Source organism: Arachis hypogaea, chromosome 1 (assembly GCF_003086295.3).
Source record: "Arachis hypogaea cultivar Tifrunner chromosome 1, arahy.Tifrunner.gnm2.J5K5, whole genome shotgun sequence".
NCBI lineage: Eukaryota > Viridiplantae > Streptophyta > Magnoliopsida > Fabales > Fabaceae > Arachis > Arachis hypogaea.
The window spans coordinates 98,477,208-98,497,212 of record NC_092036.1 but is presented as its reverse complement, the minus strand read 5'-3'; the positions used below and the strand labels follow the sequence as shown (position 1 = coordinate 98,497,212).

The 20,005-nt window shown below is 34.8% G+C and overlaps 3 protein-coding genes across 6 annotated transcripts; all 3 read right to left on the bottom strand.

Annotated features, from left to right (window-relative positions):
- Positions 1 to 2,316: 2,316 nt before the first annotated feature.
- Positions 2,317 to 7,323, bottom strand: LOC112701532 (translocase of chloroplast 90, chloroplastic). 4 transcript variants are annotated; one of them, XR_003153839.3, is made up of 4 exons: positions 6,823 to 7,315; positions 6,128 to 6,258; positions 3,317 to 5,766; positions 2,317 to 2,852 (listed from the first exon to the last, which is right to left on the bottom strand). XR_003153839.3 is itself a non-coding variant. In XM_025752281.3 (3 exons), exons 2-3 carry the CDS (start codon positions 6,252 to 6,254, stop codon positions 3,512 to 3,514), a joined length of 2,382 nt encoding a protein of 793 aa, XP_025608066.1. In that variant the 5' UTR covers positions 6,255 to 6,258; positions 6,823 to 7,323; the 3' UTR covers positions 3,032 to 3,511. The 4 variants fall into 4 exon arrangements, 2 of the variants coding, with proteins under 2 accessions (XP_025608066.1, XP_025608074.1); XR_011864372.1 differs by having other exon boundaries at positions 6,925 to 7,298; XM_025752281.3 differs by lacking the exon at positions 2,317 to 2,852 and having other exon boundaries at positions 3,032 to 5,766; positions 6,823 to 7,323.
- Positions 7,324 to 8,950: 1,627 nt separating this feature from the next.
- Positions 8,951 to 13,619, bottom strand: LOC112701525 (ubiquitin C-terminal hydrolase 22). The gene is made up of 3 exons (XM_025752274.2): positions 12,356 to 13,619; positions 12,010 to 12,134; positions 8,951 to 10,097 (listed from the first exon to the last, which is right to left on the bottom strand). Exons 1-3 carry the CDS (start codon positions 13,249 to 13,251, stop codon positions 9,325 to 9,327), a joined length of 1,794 nt encoding a protein of 597 aa, XP_025608059.1. The 5' UTR covers positions 13,252 to 13,619; the 3' UTR covers positions 8,951 to 9,324.
- Positions 13,620 to 17,720: 4,101 nt separating this feature from the next.
- Positions 17,721 to 19,664, bottom strand: LOC112701515 (uncharacterized). Its single transcript, XM_025752265.3, has 3 exons — positions 19,319 to 19,664; positions 18,326 to 18,384; positions 17,721 to 18,224 (listed from the first exon to the last, which is right to left on the bottom strand). Exons 1-3 carry the CDS (start codon positions 19,391 to 19,393, stop codon positions 17,882 to 17,884), a joined length of 477 nt encoding a protein of 158 aa, XP_025608050.1. The 5' UTR covers positions 19,394 to 19,664; the 3' UTR covers positions 17,721 to 17,881.
- Positions 19,665 to 20,005: the final 341 nt, after the last annotated feature.

Below are 20,005 nucleotides of genomic sequence, written 5' to 3'. Positions count from 1 at the left end.
GGGAAGAACCGGAGAAGGATTCGGATGCATAATATGGTGGGGACAAGTAAGGTGAGGTGATGGCTGCTGAGGGATCAAGATTCTGTATGAGGATCGTTTTATGGTATATGCCATTTTAGTGGTAGGGATGCCTTGGAAACAATAAACAAACATAAGGTATACCTAGGAGAAATCATAATAATAATAAAGAAAGAAAGAGAGACAATAGTTTGGGATTTGTTTTTGTTTGGTGGGCTGCTTCCAATGAATGTATTGACGATTCATAAAAAATGCAATGACATGTTTCTTATTTTAAATTTTAATAATGTAGTTTCTACAGTTTTTGTTAATTAATTTTATGTTATTTCTATAATAGATAATAGATGTAATAGACTATAAAACGTAATGTATCAGGATGGAAGTGAATGGGAATTAGGTTTAGTTTGGATAAACTGCTTCAATAAGATCTTTTAAAAAAAATAGCTTAAATAATAAATAGTTATATTAAAAATAGCTTATAAATAAATTATTTTGTGTTTGAATTTTTAGTTCTAAAAATATTTATTTTATAAAAATGTGATAAAAAAATAGTAATATTATGAGAGTTTTTTTTTCTTTTTAAATTTTTTTATAAGTTCCTAAATAGCTTTTTAAAAAGTCGTAATTTAATTTTAAAAATTACACAAAATATTAATACTATTACTTTTTATAAGTCAAAAATTTAAAAAAATTATTTTTAAAACTTCTCAAATGTACCTTATTATTCGTTTGAGTGAGTCAAAGTTACATCCACAAACATGTTTCTATCACGTTGTGCACATTTCTTCGTTAATTGCTGATGCATATGGCAGACACGGTCACACAGGGAGGGTGATACCTTGATCCTACAACTACCATATACAAGCAATAAATTATAAATGTGTTGTGCACATTTGAATGGCTTATATTTATAAGCAAGCGATCGTTGCGGTAAATTATAATATCACATGGACTCGTGTTTAAAACGAAGACTTATTCCATTTATTAAGCAAGACTTACCGAATCATACAGCGTTACAGTATCATATTGTAAACTATGTTCATAAATAAACTAATTATTATGAGCTTATTAGTTTCACATGTACGTTCATATCCCTCTACTTTTTTATTATTGTACAATTCTTGAATCATTATTCCATTGGTGGAACATATGTTGTCTTTCTTCGTTGATGGTTGACTCTTTTGTTGCTCGAATAATTTGGTCATGCTCATAATATTTTGTTTGTCCTGAAATTGCTAATTGGAGCTAATACTTTATAGCTTATATTTTCAATTTTGCAATACCCCATTTGTCTTGGGAGTTAGCAGAACCAATTAGTCAAAGGTTCAAAGGAGCGTGAAGGAATTGGCATCTTCATGGAAACATCAAGAGAATTGCAAAATTTCAACGTCAATTACCACAAAGCACGTTTCTCGGACCACTGCTTTATGACACTGTAGAAACAAGTTTAGTAACCATCAACCAAGTTGCCCCATTCATCATCCTTACTCTTCAATCCTTATCCCTCCCTTTATCCTTCATCCCATATTTCTCCACTCTTCTTAGATCCATTGAAAGAAATTACAACATTGCAGTCATATTGATTATTCAAGAATCGAAGTCGATTTGCTTTAAAAAAAGAGGATATCAATGAACTTCTATGAAATGGTTTCACGGGATTCAGCCAATTGTCTTGATCGTGGGATATCATTGAAACATAGGAATCCGTGTTATCAAAAGATTTCCTGCGATTCTTTCTAGTATGGAATGAGTCAATCATCCACTTTGGTATCTTATTGAAAAAAGATGGTGATATTGTTCTTTCATTGATCAAGAATTTCGATTTTTGGGAAGTATCACGGCCATCCAATAAGAAGGATTTCAATTTTTTCAAATGAACGATTTGAAGACCTATTGATTCTAACAACTAATTACAGAGTGAAAACAAATAATCATTTCTCATGAAAACAAGAATATCCATACACACAAATTGTTATAGATTTATATATAGGGAATTGCTCCAGAAATTAGAGAGTAAAATATTTTTTGTGGTATACAATGACATGGTAGATTTATTATACATATTTTTAAAGCATGAAATCATTATATCTATAATCAATTTAATTTATAGTTGAAGTTTTGACAAAAGGTAAATTTTGGAATATACATTTACTCTATAATTACATAAGAATATATCAAATTCTATATTTTTAAAAGAATAAAAATGATATGCTAAATTAATTATTTAAAATTCAATTTAAAAATAATACTCCATAATTTCATAAAAGACATAAAGATAATTATTTTATGTATTTGATATATACACAATTAAATTTATACACAACAAAATAATAATTTACTCTCTAAGGAGAGTTCCATAGCAATTGACTTTTATAGATGCAAATTTAGAAGAGCATGAAGGCTCGCGCCGCACGGCACATGGTCTTTGCATAATGGAATTCGTCATCCATGAAGTAAACCCGCACGTCAATAATCAATAATAATAATAATAACGAGTAAAGTAGACAAAATGTCAAAATCACGATCCTTAGATTTTAAAGCTCACAAGGCCAATCGGTTGAATACAAATTTCTCCTACCTTCAATTTCGTTGTATATGGAGGGAATCACGTGAGATACTCGTCTTACAAAGAACCCTCTATAAAGATGGACGACTATATATCACGAAACCCTCTGTACTGTGTCGTAGTATCCTCTGTGCGATTCTTTTGCGTAAAACGATCCAAGTAGTTAAGGAGAATTAGTACAGGTAACAAAAGATGACAACACATTCTGAAAGGACCTGAATTTGAATCTTTTCTATGACTGCTTGTGGAGGTTTTTTTGGTAGGTAATCTGAAAAAAGGAAAAAAAAAATCCAAGCATAGGAAGTAAATATCATTGAAGCTCAAGACGATAAAATAGTTGACTTGATATAATGATATTGATAAACTTTCAAAATCGTAATTTTAGATAGTTAAACCGATCTAACAATTTAGTTCAAGACGACCAGTAATGTTCTTATCATCATTCAATTAGGCAACAGAAAACAAATTTATAACTTTTTAAGATTTTCCATATTTCAATAAACAATAGCTCTTAGCTCCCAATGAGCACCAGAGAAAAATCATATGCTGACTTATTTGAACAAATTACAGTTTTTTGGGGGGAAGAGAGGGGGGGGGGGGTCTTTTCCTCTACTTTACTGTACAATTATCGTTCATTGTACCAGAATGAATATCAAGAAGTCCCGAAGCTCTAGAACTTATTATTGAGCACCAATCTACAGAAATAAATCGGTTCTAAGAGGCCAGCCTTACCTATAAGAGACTTCCAAAAACAGGCAATATGCACCTCAAGTATCAACAAAAAGAAAACTCCAGCTAAACTCTTCAAAAACATCCGATTCTAACCAACAGTCTTCTGTCTTCTACGTGATATTTGGCATGTGGACAGCGCTTCAACACCTCTACTTCCATGAACACAAGAAGAGGGTACCAATAAACAAACAGAAACTAGTCTCTCATATCCTTCCCCGTGTAGTTAGCTCCCCTTCTACGTGATAGGGCCTTCAGAACTGAGAAAACAGCAACCAAAGCAATTTGTAAATTCTCAGAGCTACTTGTCTTAATGCATATTTTCCCCATTCCGCGACTATTTAAATTAGCACTAACAGTTGCTCTCGAGCTTCTACTCAGCCTCAAGTCAGCTTGTAAACTTCCACTCAATACAGTCTCTTTGTTAAAGGAAAGGACAGTTGCCGTTAGACTTAAATTGTCATTTCTTACAGGATAATCTCCCCCTCGTATGGCAGCTTCGAAACTCCCACCATACGCCACCTGGCGAGAACCCTCCATTAAGCCTGCATTCATGACAAATTTTAATATATTCCCAACTAACAAAGTATCCTGAAGCTTTGCACCCACATAATACTTCTTCGCAAAGGACATCAAAGAAACACCACAGTCAGTAATATTGTGCTTTACGATTCTCAATTTTGTGTTGCTACGAACCGTACATATCAGATCTTTGCCTGCTGACTGAACATCAAGACTCGCAGAATAAGTTGGACCTATGGGATCAACATAAGCAGCAGAACACTCAGACTGAATACCAAAGTCATGCTTATCCTTATTCATCTGTCCCACAATCATGGCATAAACATTCTTCTTTATTTCTGTGGTTGTCTCCAAGTTTATACCATCGAACCCCACATCATGATCCCATCCTTGTGGATCAAGAACAGGTCTCACAAGCCACTGGTCATCAGCAACAAAGCAACGATACCTATGTGTAGGGCAATCTGAGTCAAAACTTGGAGGAACAGCCATGTCTGGTAACAGAACAGGCTCTGGAGGAGCTTGCTGATCATCAGAATTATCACTATTCAAAAGTTGTTGCTCATTCAGGAGTAACTTCTCTTTACGCCTACGGTAGTCTTCTTTCAACTGTTTCTTTAAGTAGAGAGTCTCCCGGTAATCCATCTCATCCAGATAATCTTTTTTCTGGGACTTGGATAATTTTTCAAACTGTGATTTTGTCAATATTCGAATTGATGGAAGTGTATCATACTCATCTTCTTCTTCCATGTCTGAGAGTAATATTTCCTCAACTTCATCATCAATTCCACTTGGATTGGATACAGGACGTTGGTGCAAAAGAGTTGAAAGGAGATGGGGTAGTGAAGGAACTCGGGCACTACTTGCAGGTCCCAGTTCTACACTGTTCTGAAACTTCAGGATGGAATTGACATCACCCAAAACTTTGGTACAAATGCAAAATAACAAGAGCTGAGATCTCCAAACCAGTCCATTAGGTAGAACTCTTTCCCCCACAATATTTTTGGGGCAATGAGGGTGGTTTTCAACCAAAAGTACTGGGTTTTCTAGCCTTGAATCGCACACTGCCTGATGTATATAGTGCTGCATTAAATTGGTACAATGAGAAGTATATGACTCATAATTAACAGCATACCCATTAGGTCCTTCAGGAATAGGTGAGGAAGAATGAGTCATGACTACGATGGTGTTAAACCAGATTTCTGTACCAAATACTTCAGTCATAAGCTTCAAAAGCGGCAAGTCACTATTGGCAGAATTCATCAAATCAAGTCGCTCAAAGTACAAAACAATGTCTGGAGGGGACTTTCTTATGAATCTCTTAATAGAAAGCATGATCCTCTTATTTCTCTTCACATTACTCGTAGAGGAAGGCAGGAAACCAGGGGTATCAATAAATGTTAGGTTAAGACCATTGACAGTTCCCACAACTTCTTGGATGCAATTGGTAGCAGGTCGGAAAGCATCAGTGGTGGTTTTTGCTTGACCAAATATAGAATTTATAGTAGCACTTTTACCAACTCCTGTTTTACCTACAACAAGTATTCTGCAAGAGAAATCCAATTGGGGTGTACCATTTTCCTCCTGTTGAATTGCTATTGCTCGGGCTCTACGACTACTAATGTTAACTCTTTTCAGATCTGGTTCCCCTGCACGAATTAAAGTTGCCAAGTGAATCCGGTAAAGGACCTTTGGGACCATGAGGTTTTCTTGTGATTGGCCAAGGCGCTGGAGTAGACGGAAGAACTTAATTTGGAGATGTTCAACCTTTGCCAAATTATCCTTCTGTCTTCCGTTGACATTATCTTCAGATTGAAAAACTTCCGTATCTGAAACTTGCGGCAAGGTAGAAATACGCTGATTGCTCTGACTATCATAAGAAAGGTCTGATGCAGAAGAAGTTGGTGATGCTACAGAGCTAGATGAGTGGCCTGTATCCAACAAAAAAAAAGTATCAGTTCTATCACTAGGTTTGACATATTAGTTTTTGAGATGGAAGAGGAGGAGGAGGAGAAGGAATTCATGCATTGAAAACATTACCAAACTATTCTTAGCCATCGAATTTAGCATCGAATTTACCAAATATTAACTCATATAAGTATTAAAATTAAGAAAAATTAAATCAACATTATGCAATTCTGCAAAACACTAAACAAAATTAATCACAATTTACTTGTTCACTGGACAGGGCATGCAAAAGAACTCTATTGTCCACGCATGGGCTTACCTAATTCAATGTTCTGTAAGTGCATATTCAGTAAAACCACACCAACATTAAAATCAGAGTGATACCTTGTTCATTATCTTCTTCATCCCGATTCCCTTCATCATAGAAACTGCTTGTGACGGATATCGGTGTCGATGAGACCAATGATTTAGACAGTATCTGAGAGAAAACCCAATCTCTAAAACCTTTCATCCTACTGCAATATATGAAAGGAAGAGTCCATAAAGACTATAATGGTATAAACTAAAAGGAAGGAGCAGAAAGATTAAAAATAGAACCACAAAATACATTAGAGCCAGCAATCGAAAACATATATATATGGCATCCGATTTAAAAGCCAGTAGAAACAGTTATCTCCTTCTTACAGGTATAATCCGCTCCTAGTTTTGAATTTTGGAAGGATTCAATAGACATGCATTCTTAGTAAGTGTGGCCGACCAATTAATATAAGTAAATTTCAACGATGTTATTGTTTTTTACATGCATCAAAATTAAACTCGTGATAAAAATGGATTGAACACAACAAAGCACAAGCCATGTTTGGTAAGTGCAAACTGAAATTCCAACATGATATAGAGAAATTGAGTCAATCAGTGAGCATGATCAGGTAGGCCTTTATTCTGACACATGAAGATTCTGAAATTGACATATGAAAAATCCGGTGCATAGAGTAAACAAATAAAGACGTACAAACCAATAAGACAGTTTAGCAAAACGAAGAATAGCAAGTAGTAAAAAAAAAAAACAAAAAAAAGCTCACCTGAAATACCGGATTCTTGGACTCCTACACCACTTCGAAATTGGAGCATGAACAACAAGGAATATTGAAAATTGTAATTGGAAAAAAGAAAGCACAGCATACCACGCTCTAGGAAGCTCAAATCCCGAGAGGCACCTTTTTATGCCGTGAGGTCGAACCTACAAGTACGAATCATAACCATAGTGTCGCGATGGTGATAAATCCGCGAATAAAAACCCTAATTTGATTGTTGAAACGGAGAAGGAAGGGCGGCAACAAAACAAGAGGCGATGAAGGCGGAAAAGTGAAGAAAGTGAAAGGGAAGAGAGGGGAGGATGAGGACGAAGGTGAAACGGAAGAGTCAAAATTGTAAGAAGGAGGAAGGAGGAATGGTTGAATGGTGTAAGAACAAAAAATCGGAGAAGATGGGATAAGACAGAGAGAGATGACACCTAACCGCTTCTTCACTCGCCTCCATTGTCTCTCTCTATCTCCCAATTTTGTTTTTATCTTCGCTTCTATAGTTTTTTTAAAATTATTATTAAATTTAATTTTCATTTTATAATCTTCACGTATGGTATCGGTTAAAAAATAATAATAATAAAATAACTTTATGCAAACTGTTTTATACGTATATTCAATTATATAATGCTAATAAAAATTATTACGATTATTATAAATAATTATTCAAAAAATAGTTGTGATCGTACTGCTATGTAGAACATTGTAAATACATTAAAATTAAGTTATAAAAATAATTATTTTATAAAATTATTATTTAAAAAATTATCTAAACCATAAATTTAATTGCATACCAAGATAAACAGTTTAAAAAAATAAATTCTTTACGAATACATTAAAGTTAAATTTTTAAAAAATATTACCAAAAAAAATCAATTTTTCTTGAAAAACTTTTAACTATTCAAAATTTGAAATAATAGAAGTATAATTTCACAAGTTTTTAATTATGATTTAGTTAATATATGTCCTAAAAACACATATTAAAATTATTAGTTAAAAGTATTTCATAAAAAATATATAATTTAAGTTTTTGTTAAAATAAATATTTAAAAATTTCTACAAAGTCCTTAACTAAACCTTTCAAATTATTATTTTCCCAAAATATAACTTCTTTTCATTAATACATGAACTGATGAAAGATGGGGTTGACCAACAGGCCTACAACATCACAAAGTAGACTAAAAGAAAATAAAATAAAAGATAGAGTTTTTGTTAACAAGTGTTTTATTTGATATTGTTATTTAAGATGGATATTTTTAAATTTTTAATAATACATACACAATAAAAACATAAAAGGTTTCAAAAAATTTTAAAAATTTTATCACTTACTTCAAAAATTTAAACTAATAGGAGAATATATCATAAATAGTTATATCTTTAACATTCTTCTTAAAATAAGAGCCTCTTTTAAATTTATTTAATTTTTATAAAGGTTTTCTATTTTTTATTTACTTTATGCTATTTTTTTATTTTTGAAAAGCTGATAGGAAAGTATTATGAATAATTATATCTCTAATACTCTCTCTCAAGCAAGATCTCTATCAATTTTTAATAGAGACACTTTTTGGTAATTCTACGAAAATAAATTGCCTAGAGCTGTAAAAATAAGTAAAATTGAACAGATCAGTAAAGAAATCTAAATTAAAGAAAGCAATTCATGCGAGAGCAATGAGGCCGAAATTAAGAATTTAAGATGTCCTGAGGAGATCTAGTATATTTGTCATGTAGTCCAACATTTGATATATTCAATAATTTTGCCAATGTCTTCCACAGTTCCACTCTTCCTTATGTGATGGAATGCTTTTACCGAAAAATACACTTGGGGACCATAGCACACTCTTTAAGATAGCAAGAAGAGTATTAATTAGGAGCAGACCCGTTATGCTTGTTATTGTTATCTTATGGTCCTCGTCACTTGGTGATTCTGTATGCGTATTTGGGAGTTGGGAAATTATAGTTAACAAGATTTACGAAGGTGAACTAATTATCTCTAACAGACAATATCCATGTATGAATAAATTATCCCGAAGGATACCTCCACGTCTAAGCCTCTCCCATTGATCAAATAATTCATCTGCTTCTAAAGTTGGGAACTTATGATTAAAGAACTTGTTGCCATGAAAAAAAATACCAGGAAATGATTTTCAACTAATCATTGGGGAATAATGGAACCCGCAAATAATATATAGAGCCGAACGGGGCGAACAAAAGATAGAAAAGAAAGAACAAGAAACAACTTGGTTAATCCATACCCTCAATTTTCCAAAAAGTTGGAGTGCCTCAAAAACTCTGGCTCTTTTCTTGATCCAACTTGAAAGTATAAATTAACTCTCAACTCCTTTAGAAATCATACAGATTGCTAGATATGAAGGGAAGAAAATTGGGTTCCTTTTTTTTTTTTTTTGGTTTCCTCATGTTATAGATGGAACCATGGTATATGTTGGTGATAAAACTGGTATAAACCAACGAATTCCAATGATTCTGACCCATCTCCTGTGAAAATCACAAGGCAACCTGTTTATCTGTTGCCTTATAGTAAAGCATCTTCTGTACATAGAACATCATGTAACCCTGGGCCGCCCTCACAATGTTCTCATCAACTCGAGTAATCCAAGCATCGTCGCACTTGTACCACTGATTGCTTAATCGCAGGTAGGTTACATAATGGCCAGCATCTAGCTTGCCAGAGTGAGTGACGACAGCAAACAATTCAAACTCCGAAGACAGGTCATTCGGAGCATCGGGCTCGTCTCCATCAAAAGGAAAGATTCTGTTCCCAAACCGACTCCTTAGGATTGACGATGAAAGATAAGGTGCCATGTCCAGTGAGAAGGGGAACTGGAGATAACGGTCCACCTTTCTCGACATCTTTCTTGTTGAAGAATGCTCAAATCTCTTTATATGGAAGCAAGAAACAAGGGGAAGCTTCCTTATGGACATTTGCTTGAGAGTTTCCTGCCTGACTTGACACTGCTGACAAAAAAATTTTTGGTCCGACCCCAATCTCTCTGCTCTTGTAAATCTCTCCAAGCAACCCACTAGGGTAGATGTCCCACAGTTTTGGCTAGAACTCATTAAATCAGACTCACCATTGCAAGAATGATTGGATGTTGCTGCGGCCTTCTTGGTAGAACCTACTTGATTTGGTTCCAAGTCCAGTGAGATGTCTATGCAAGGGTCATAAGTTGTGGATGTGAAACCACAGGCCATACACATAACATCTGATCGCAGGATACCAGAGAATACCCTATGAGCAATACAACAGTCACCACTGCCTGCACCATCAATGAAATTGAGGTCACACAAAATGTTACCTTAAAGTGATTCGTTTATGAGCAAATCTAGCGTTGAAAAAATTTTTTTTTTTCACATTTCAGCAATTTCATTAACTTTTTTCAGCACATAAATAAGGTAATATTGCAATTCCTTTTAAGTTAAATAATTAGAAGTCAGAAACCAAGCTCACCCCAATCTTAAAGCTGAGATGCTAAAGTGAGAAGAATGAGTTTAAACCGTGGAATCAACCACTCGTGCATTTATCAGGTTACGCTGCCTAATTTTCACCCTTCAGGTGAGATGCTTGTGCATCAGACTATCCTTTTTAAATAGATTATTTCCTAGGCTCTCACCAAGATGCACAGCTCAGAGTCCACACTCCACAATACCATGCTTCCTAAACAGATAGCTGATAACTGGTTGTATACTACGACATAAACAACTAAACTTAAATGCTCCTCATTAACCAAAAGAAGGACACATAACTTGCATGAAAGCCAAGGAGGCATAACTGCAGGAAAACTCACAGCATTCTAACACATTGATCATTGCCCGAAAACTAATGCAACCTTGTCTCCCTGACAGAGCATGCCTTGTTTAATTAGAACCTAAACATGGAAAAAGGTGGAGTTAATATTAACATCACTTGATTTGGAATCTCCTATACGATTATTGAAGAGGCTAAGGCAAAATTGACTTACTGGGACACACTGGAGTATAGCAGCTAACACCATCACACCAGAAGATTGTGGTTGAGAGAACAAGCCCTAATTGTTTGAGCAATTGTCAACTCCTAATGCAATAAGCAAGAGACCTAAACCCTCCCCTGCAGTTAAATATTGCAGTAACTCTGTTATCTTATTTGAACAATTTTTAATGCAAGAAGGAAAAGTGAAATCAAGACAATGCGCCCTATTGATCATCTTCCACAATCAGCATGGTTGTAAGTTGTAACTATGATTAAGCTGAGCTAATTCATCAATTTGTCAGCTGTTGAAATTGGTAACAGATTAGTCTCTTATAACATCTAAGGGATTTGTGTTCTTGACAATCCAATGCTACTTCAGAATACCAGAGACAAGCCTCCTAGTGTCCAAAGTTATCAAATCCTCTCATAAATATTATATTATTTAGTAAGTAATAGAATTTGATCACTGGTGAAATCTTCTCAACATGGTAATAACACCATAATCAAAGATACAAAATGAGAAGCATTGCAACAATCAATATCCTGGTTTTCTAAAGACTATGACAGGGACATGAATGCCCTGAATAAACATAATACAGAAGATCTATAAAAATAAAACAATACAAAAACCCTAAAGAATGGTACCAACTTCAACAAGAGTTAGATAACAGCTACAAGCCATTGCTATTTAAGGGAAAAAGAAGATTCAGTTTTATGAAGAAAAATAATTAATTGTATAAACCAGAAGAAGCCACTTTCCTAATTTTAGCAGTGAACTCAAAAACGAGTAAAGAAATTTCAACCCCCCCCCCTAAAATTTTCAATTTCACTTTGATTTTCGGATTGTTTGTTTACACAAAAAGCACCGAAATTGAAGTGTCATCATGCAAGAAATTTCTTTCATGCCATAAAAGTCAAACCTAGCGGCCTCTTTCCTCCCAAAAGAATGCAATGATATTTGTGCAAATAAAACTTGTCCATCGGTTACGCCACATGATCGATAACTAACTTCCGTACAAACAAAGATCATTCAAAGTTACTACGAAATGACATGGAACTCTTTTTATCATCTACAAATTCTTCATTTCTGAATTTAACAGAAAGAGAATGCTCATGCCACATGTTTTGTAAGGCATTTCAGGCTAATCATCTGTACTAGATATGATCACTGACAAAGAAAAACATCATGGATCCCATCACGTGAAAAATGAAAAACTTATGACCTTCACTATCCAGCTTGCGACGATCCTTCTCCACCTTTTCATGGATCCCATCAAGCATGGAAATGAAGAACTCATGCGCATCTTGTTGTTCATAACTGGCAAGGTTAGCTGCATGCTGCCACCAACTGAAAGATAACAAGAACAAATCAAACTGATAAGTAAACTTTCTATATTAGAGTGACCTTATCAAAACAGAACCCACCAGATTTATACATGTACAAATATAGAAACAACACAACAACAACATCAGTCAATCTACAAACATAGGAACAAAACAAAAACTACATAGAGGAGTAAACAAACCCTACATACAGTACAGAATGCAAAACCATGGCTCTATAAGCACCTGTATAAGAATTTTGCGGGGCTATAAGGAACACGATCTCCCGAAAACGCAGCTGAGAACATAGCATCCATGTCACAAGCCAAGCATACTCGCGCATTATTGCTCCCGTTAGAGCCACCACTGTTGCCTCCGCGTCTCTTCGGCCCATTGCTTCCAACACCGTCACCGGCATTGCTCTTCCTCTGACAAAAATACCGGTTGTGTCGATCGCTCAAGAAGTAGTTCCTCAAGGGCGGCGTATGAAGCAGCGCCTGCAGCACCGAGTTCATGAAGCACGTGTTCCCGAGATTGTTCAACCCGCGCAGTCCCCACGGCAACTCCGGCGAGGAATTATCGCCGGCACCAGCGATCGGGCCGGAGCAGGTCGCGATCGTAGCTCTCTCGCGCAGATCCGGCGCCCAGGGCCGGTAATCAACCCTGCGTCGCTTCCGGAGATTCTCAGGCTGGATCGCCGGGATCGCCGGTGATCCAGCTCCGCCGAGGGTGGAAGCGGCGGTCTGCGCGATCACGACGGCGGCGTCAAAGTCGCGATCGTAGACCTGGTCGCGACACGCGCAGCAGAAGAGCTCAGCGCGGTCGACGTCGACGGCGATCTGGTGGCCGTGCGGCATGGAGGCGGCGTGAGCTGCAGCGTGGGAGGAGGAGCCGGCGGCAGGGGAATGGCAGGAGACAGCGGCGCAAGTCATGCAGGAATAGAGGCGAGAGGGAGCGGAGAGGCCGCAGGCGGCGCAGCTGGGGACCTCGTCGGGATCGCGACGTAGGGCGGCGCGGCCGCCGGGAGGCTTGATCCGGAGACAGGCATGGAGAGCGCGGAAGGGCTTGGAGGAGGTGCGGCGGAACTCGGCGAGGTGGGGACAAGGGTGGGGGACGATCTGGGTGTTGATCTTGGAGGACATGGCGGTGGAGGAGGGTGAAAATGTGGCGGCTGGTGGTAACCCTAGGATTGGAGGGCGTAAGGATCATGGACGGCTGAGATTGGAAGAATGGGAGTGAGGGCGCATTGAGTTTGATGAATGATTCGTTCCTGTTATTCTTCTTCTGTTTGGTTATGTGTTTCGTTTCTATTTATTGCCTACTATTGCGGATGGCTGTGTCTTTGTGAATTCTGAATTGTGTGTTGTGGGACTGTGGGAGTGGCTCTACACTCTGACCTCCTCTTCTTTCCTCTTCTCTACTTCATCTTCATTTTCTTTCTCACTTACTCACTCTCTTACTCCTCTTTCTTTCGGCCCAAATAAAGGGCCGAGTTCCACTGTTAAATGTGAGGGGAAAAAATTCCAACTATTAAGGATATTTTGAAATTTTTTGGACTTTTTAAAAAACATATCAGTTATGTTTTATTAAACCATTTTGTTATGTTTAATAAATCAAAATCAAAATTTTAAGAGTAATATTAACAATCAATTTCAGTCAATATTTATCGAACAAGTATAATATAAAATCCACCACACATAATTATTTTTTATTTTGAATTTTGGATGTTTTTTTTTATTTTGATTTTTTTTCTCTTGTGTTTAATGTTGGCTGTAAGATTAGTCCTGTAATGTTGGTTGCCAAAATTTTCTCAAATCTTAATACTATGTGTATGTTAAAATTAGTTGTTATGTAAGATATGTATTGTTTAACTCAATTTTAATATATATTTTATATTTCAATATATATTTTATATTAGTGATAGATTTAATATCTATCTAACATAGTTGAAATATAAATTAAAAAATTTTAATTGATAATTTTAAAAAAAAAAATTAAAATAACTCTAGATCTTTAATAAATATAAATGTAATAAATATATAAAATTATATTAAATTTGTTAACTTAAGAAAAAATATAAATTAGTTTTAAAAAATAACTTTTAGAAACACTCTTAATTTTTAAAATATGATTACACAATTTTTTTTATTCACTAAATATAAAATAAAGTTCTCGTACTTTACGAGTGCATGTAAAGAAGTGCTTTTAATTTTCAATTATAACGAAAAATCTCAATTTTTCCCTTCACTTCAAAAATATTTTTATATGCATTGATTAGTAAAATCACTACATTAAATAACAAATAAAACGTAACCTACAGCTAATTTTTTTTCTTTTTCTCTACTGTTTTATCCTCTCATATAAAAAAGTTTAGTGATAAAAAAAAAACAGAAGAAAATAAAGATCTCCATTTTAAAAAGGATTATTAATCCATTAACAAGCTAAAAGATTTGGAAAACATAAAGATGAAAGTGGGATATGAAAAGCAAACAAGCATTACAACAATATCTTTTTTGTTCCAGCATTCATAATATAAGCTTGATTAATATTTGAATCCCAACTTAGAGAATGGTATTTGTATGTTAAGCTTGATTAATATTTTAATCCCAACTTAGAGATTAGTATTTGTCACATACATACCCATCTAACATAAATATATGTAACTTATAATGGTCATGAATGATGAATGATAATCATGCTTCAGGGTTTAGCATTGCCCTTTTGAAAGTCACAAATGCCTTTAAGAAATTTGAGATAGGGAATTGAAGGAAATCCCAGAAACACGAACGACCAGCAATCATCGGAAAGCGTTGTGACAGCATTGCAGCATGCTTGTGTTAAATTGCTGCTTCTTTGGAACTGAAACAGTGCCTCTGTGACTGCAGACACACACTCTGGTGTGTTGTAGAATGCTTGGAGGCACTTTCCGGGATCTGCTTGGCCCAGGCCCACATGTGAAAGCCCAATCTGAGCCCAAATCAACATGCATGCAGCTCCAACTGCCACCATTCTCGTCAAACTCAAAGCCATTGCGATTGAGAATTTGTGCAAGTTTCTGGCTAATTATATATATATATATATATATATATATATATATATATATATATATATATATATATATATATATATATATATATATATAATTAATTGATGAGTTTACTTTAAGAGAAGTTTGGTAACGTCGGGGTAATTAATCCATCCAAATTACCGTTATTAGGGATTAAATTATTAATTATCTGCGCCCCATAACGTTACTTGGTTGAATTAATCACATGCATGTAGTTATGTAGTGAAGGATTTCAGCTTTGTGCAAACCGTCACGTTTCATGATGAAGTAGTTTGTGCTTTGAAAGAAATCATGCATGTGTGGCACATGATGACACGTGCAACCACTATGATTTTGTTCCATTTATTTATTTATGGTAATCGAAGCAATATAATCTGATTTTGGTGGAAACTCAGGTGCAATCGACTTCACGTAAAGTTGATATTTGAGAGCTATTAGATGATTTGACTCATTTAACTAAATTTTCATCTAATAGCTTTGGGATATCAACTTCACCTGAATTTTCAACTCTAATTTATCACGTAAATTTATCCTAAAGTAATCTATGTTTTTATGAATGATGTTATGTGATATCTAAGATTAGGCTACTTGATTTGGGGAACTAAATCACCCAACATACATTAGAAGAAAAATAATATAAGACTAACTGATAACCTAGTTATGCCGTAATCGCTGATTGATTAGTAAAATTTCCCATATCTAAAAAATAACTAAACATAAATTGTTGTATCAAAGCTTAGTTGTTTCGGGAATGAAGAAGCTCATCCCTGCGTTCTCTAATTTTATCCATATCAAGATTGCTCTGATGCTATTGTTAGATTAAAATAGGTTTAATTATTACATTATTCTTATAATTTTATTAAATTTGTAATTAGATCTCTATATTTTTTTATTATTAGATTCCTATATACTTGTTTTTAATTTTGTAATCAAATTTTTGTTAATGTAAAAAATATTAGAATTGACACAATATTTTTTTGCGTTAGTATCCACAATTAAAAACTTAATTAGATCATTAACCACATATTTTTTAAAAAAATATTTCGTTATAATATTTTTTATACGAAAATAACTTGATTACAAAATTAAAAGTAATATAGATATCTAATTAAAAAAATAAAAGTATAAGAACCTAATTACAATTTGATAAAACTATAGAAATTAATAGAATAATTAAACCATTAAAATATGTATGGATACCAGAATCATGAGAATGAAGAAATGAGGTAACGTTTGATTGAGAGATAGAGATGGAAAGATTAATATTGAGAGACAGAGACTAAGAAATAGAGATTGAAATAAATTTTAGTATTCTGTTTGGTATAAAGTGGGAAACAAAAATTAGAACAAGAATAAAATTTTAATTTAATTTGTACAAAGGGTAAAATTAGAATTAATTAATTGAAATGAAGATATTTTAAATATAAAATGTTATTAAAATTTCAGTCTCCATCTTTAAAAATTGTAGTCTTCTGTATCTCCACTCTTTGGAAGTATTAAAATACTCAAATTTTAGAGACAAACAAAGAAATTTTAGTATCCATCTCTAAATCAACAAATATGATATTGAGTCTCAGTATCTTTATCTCAGTACCTCAAAATAAACCTACTTGAAAGATATAAAAAGAAAAAAGCACATAAAAAAAAAAAAGCAAAGTCATAATATTAGAAAATTTGAAGAGAAAGCTCGGCGACCTTAGATTAGCTTTGGCCACTACTCCGTATTATCCCTATCATGACAATCTCTAAACTCCAATTTTAAATTTTTAATACTCCAATTGGGATTTATTCGGAACCCTTCTTTTTTTTTTCTACTCAGAATTGGTGGAAAAATACATATTTGGAACCAAATAAGAAGACTAAATATCTATTTTGATTCTGAGATTCACGCGATTACTCAATTTGGTATCCGAAATTTACAATTACTTATATTAGTCTTCTAGATTTAAGTTCGGGCATCAATATGGTCCCTCAACTTTTTTCGGCGATGACTAGACAAACGAAGTGCTGAGATGGCACTTTCCTTGCCACGCTGGATGACGAGTAAACAACGTTGTTTATTTTTGGCGCCCAAACAAGTAAAAAATGAAGAATAGTGGAAATAGAGAAGAAGAAGAATACTTTATTTTGGATCTCCATCGTTTCTTCTCTCTTTGTATACAAAGCGACGACATTTATAATTTGTTTGGATACCAAAAGTAAACCACGTCGTTTACTCATCATCCAATGCGGTAGAGAAAGTGTCATCTCAGCATTCCATTTGTCTAGTCATCACTAAAAAGAGTCAAAGGACTATATTGGTGCCCAGACTTAGAGGACCAGTAAATAATTTTAAATTTTGAAGACAAAATGGATAATTGCGTAAATCTCCAAATCCAAAATGGGGATTTAGTCCAAATAAGAAAGCATCTTGAATCTCACTAAGCTCTTCGGAATCTACATACCAAGTTTCAAACGAGATATTCGAAAGCGCACGAGAAATCACGTGGAATGCAAGCAAATTATTCAGATTAGAATCGCTAAGAACAAAAAACGAGCAGCAGATTAGAACCAATGAGAAATATTAATATAACAATAATAATCGTTCACATTTTAATAAAGCAAGATAGGTTTACTCAACAAGGTTACTAATTTCTGTCCTAATCACTAAACTCGACTCAAATCCATTCCCCGGGATACAATTTCCTACTAATACAATTCTGAATTCACTTTCTCTTCTTAGATGGTGGCTGTGGAGTCTCCTCTTCATCTTCCTCCTCCTCTTCTTCCTCATCTTCCCCCTCATCATCATCATCTTCCTCATCCCCATCATCGTCATCATCATCCTCCCCATCATCACTGCCTCCAGCACCATTAGCCTCAGGATCATCTTCAGGATCACCCCCTTCCTCGTCACCTTCATCACCTGAATATTCCTCTTCTCCATCATCATCCTCATCATGTGCATCCTCATCGTCGTCGTCGTCATCATCCTCATCATCATCTGTTTCACTATTCTTGTTTTCTAGGAAAGCATGTTTCCTCTCACGAAGGTCTTCTAAAGGAAACCTGACCAAGATTTAATATATGTCAAAATATTTAATTAAGTTAAACATTATTATATCAAAACAACTGCAGTATCTTCAATGTCAACATGAATTTATGCTTACCTTGCATCAGTCAAATTTGAAGATGCCGAATCACTGACACGACTCAGCAGATATCCAATCTGAGGGGAAAAATCAGACAGAAGGAAAACAAAAGATGTTTACTGAATTCAATGCAACAGATTATAACAAGTATATTATAGTTCATACTCAACAAACACATCTAAGATAAACTGAAGCTATGGCATGCATATGTGGATGAAATTCTCTGTCACAAACTTAAATCTACTAATGCAGTTTTAAGAATTGTTCATATCCAAGAAGAAATTGTTTGTCATCCGTTTTCTCTGTAATATTCACAATGGGACTTTGGACAGACAGATCCACTTTAGTATACAATATACAAAGAAACTAATAGAATACTTTGCATCTGCTAAGGTCATATTTGATATATAAACTCTAAACTCTTAACCCTATAGGGACGGGAAAAGCAAAAGGAATAAGTGGAAAATTGTTCTTTCCAATTGATGCGTTGTGTATTTCCCTTATGCATGAAAAGCCCAAACTACATCAAATTTTACAGCCTAGAGGCCGAAAATGCAACAACAGGCATGCACATACGAGTGAAATGCAACATCTGAATATGCCAATAACACTTTGTATAAACTAAAAGCAACGCATCTATCTAAATCTAATAGCATATTTAGTCATGACTTACAGCAAGCACCAAAACACATCATGAATTGGTCAAAACTCAAAACCCGGTAGCTAAAAGTGGGAACAGGTAAGCAGTTCCAGTTAAATCCAATCTAGTTACATGAAAGTGAAACACAACTGTAAAAGGAAACAATTCTAGCATAGGTGCTAAAAAACAAGATAAGACACGGAAACAAATCCACCATTCCTTCTTAGTTCTTACTGAACTAAGCAAATCACATGGAAACAATGAAAAACACAAAGAACCAAAAATTCTTAGAAACAGCAATGATTGAATGAGGTTCGAAGTGACTGAAAAGTGCAAGATTCTAAAGAGAGAGAGAAAGAGGAATGAATTACGAGAGCGAGAGATTGGGCAGAAGCGAGGACAGTGTGGGCCAGAAGAGAAGGAATCTGAAGCTGAAGAACCTCCATTGGCAAAAAGTGTGTGAAGCTGAAGCTAGAAAGCAGAGAGTCAATGGGTTTCGGTCCGAATCTGGTTACAGTAAACCCCTCTTTCTCCACCGTTTTAGGGTTTTTGTGTACGCCAATCCTATTCCCTCTTTTTTGTTATTCTCACCCCCCAACTTTTCTTTCCTTCCACTCCTAACCCTATTTTATTATTTTATTATTTTGATAATTCAGATTTTAGTCTGAAGCCCGTTCTGGTCTTCTGGAAGTGCCCCTAACAATTTTCTATTTTCCCAAATTCCACTTGTGACCTTCTTTTATTTTTATCCACTAATTTTTAGAGCTGATTTCTTTCTTCTTCTTCTTTTTTATTTTCTTTTTTGGGCCAACAAACTCTAAATTTTCGAGTCGTCTTTGGATCTAGTTACCCTGTGGGCTTCGGCCACTTTTTGTGACCAAAAACAATAATTTAGTAGAATTACTCTCTGAATCAAAAATTCAAAATACACTATTTTTACTCTCTTGTATTATGCAATTATTTTTTATTTAAAAATTTTCCAATCTTAATGTCCTAATAAAAAAATTCAAGCTAGAGGCAGGTTTCAAATATAAATCGTAGTCCCTGACCAAATATAT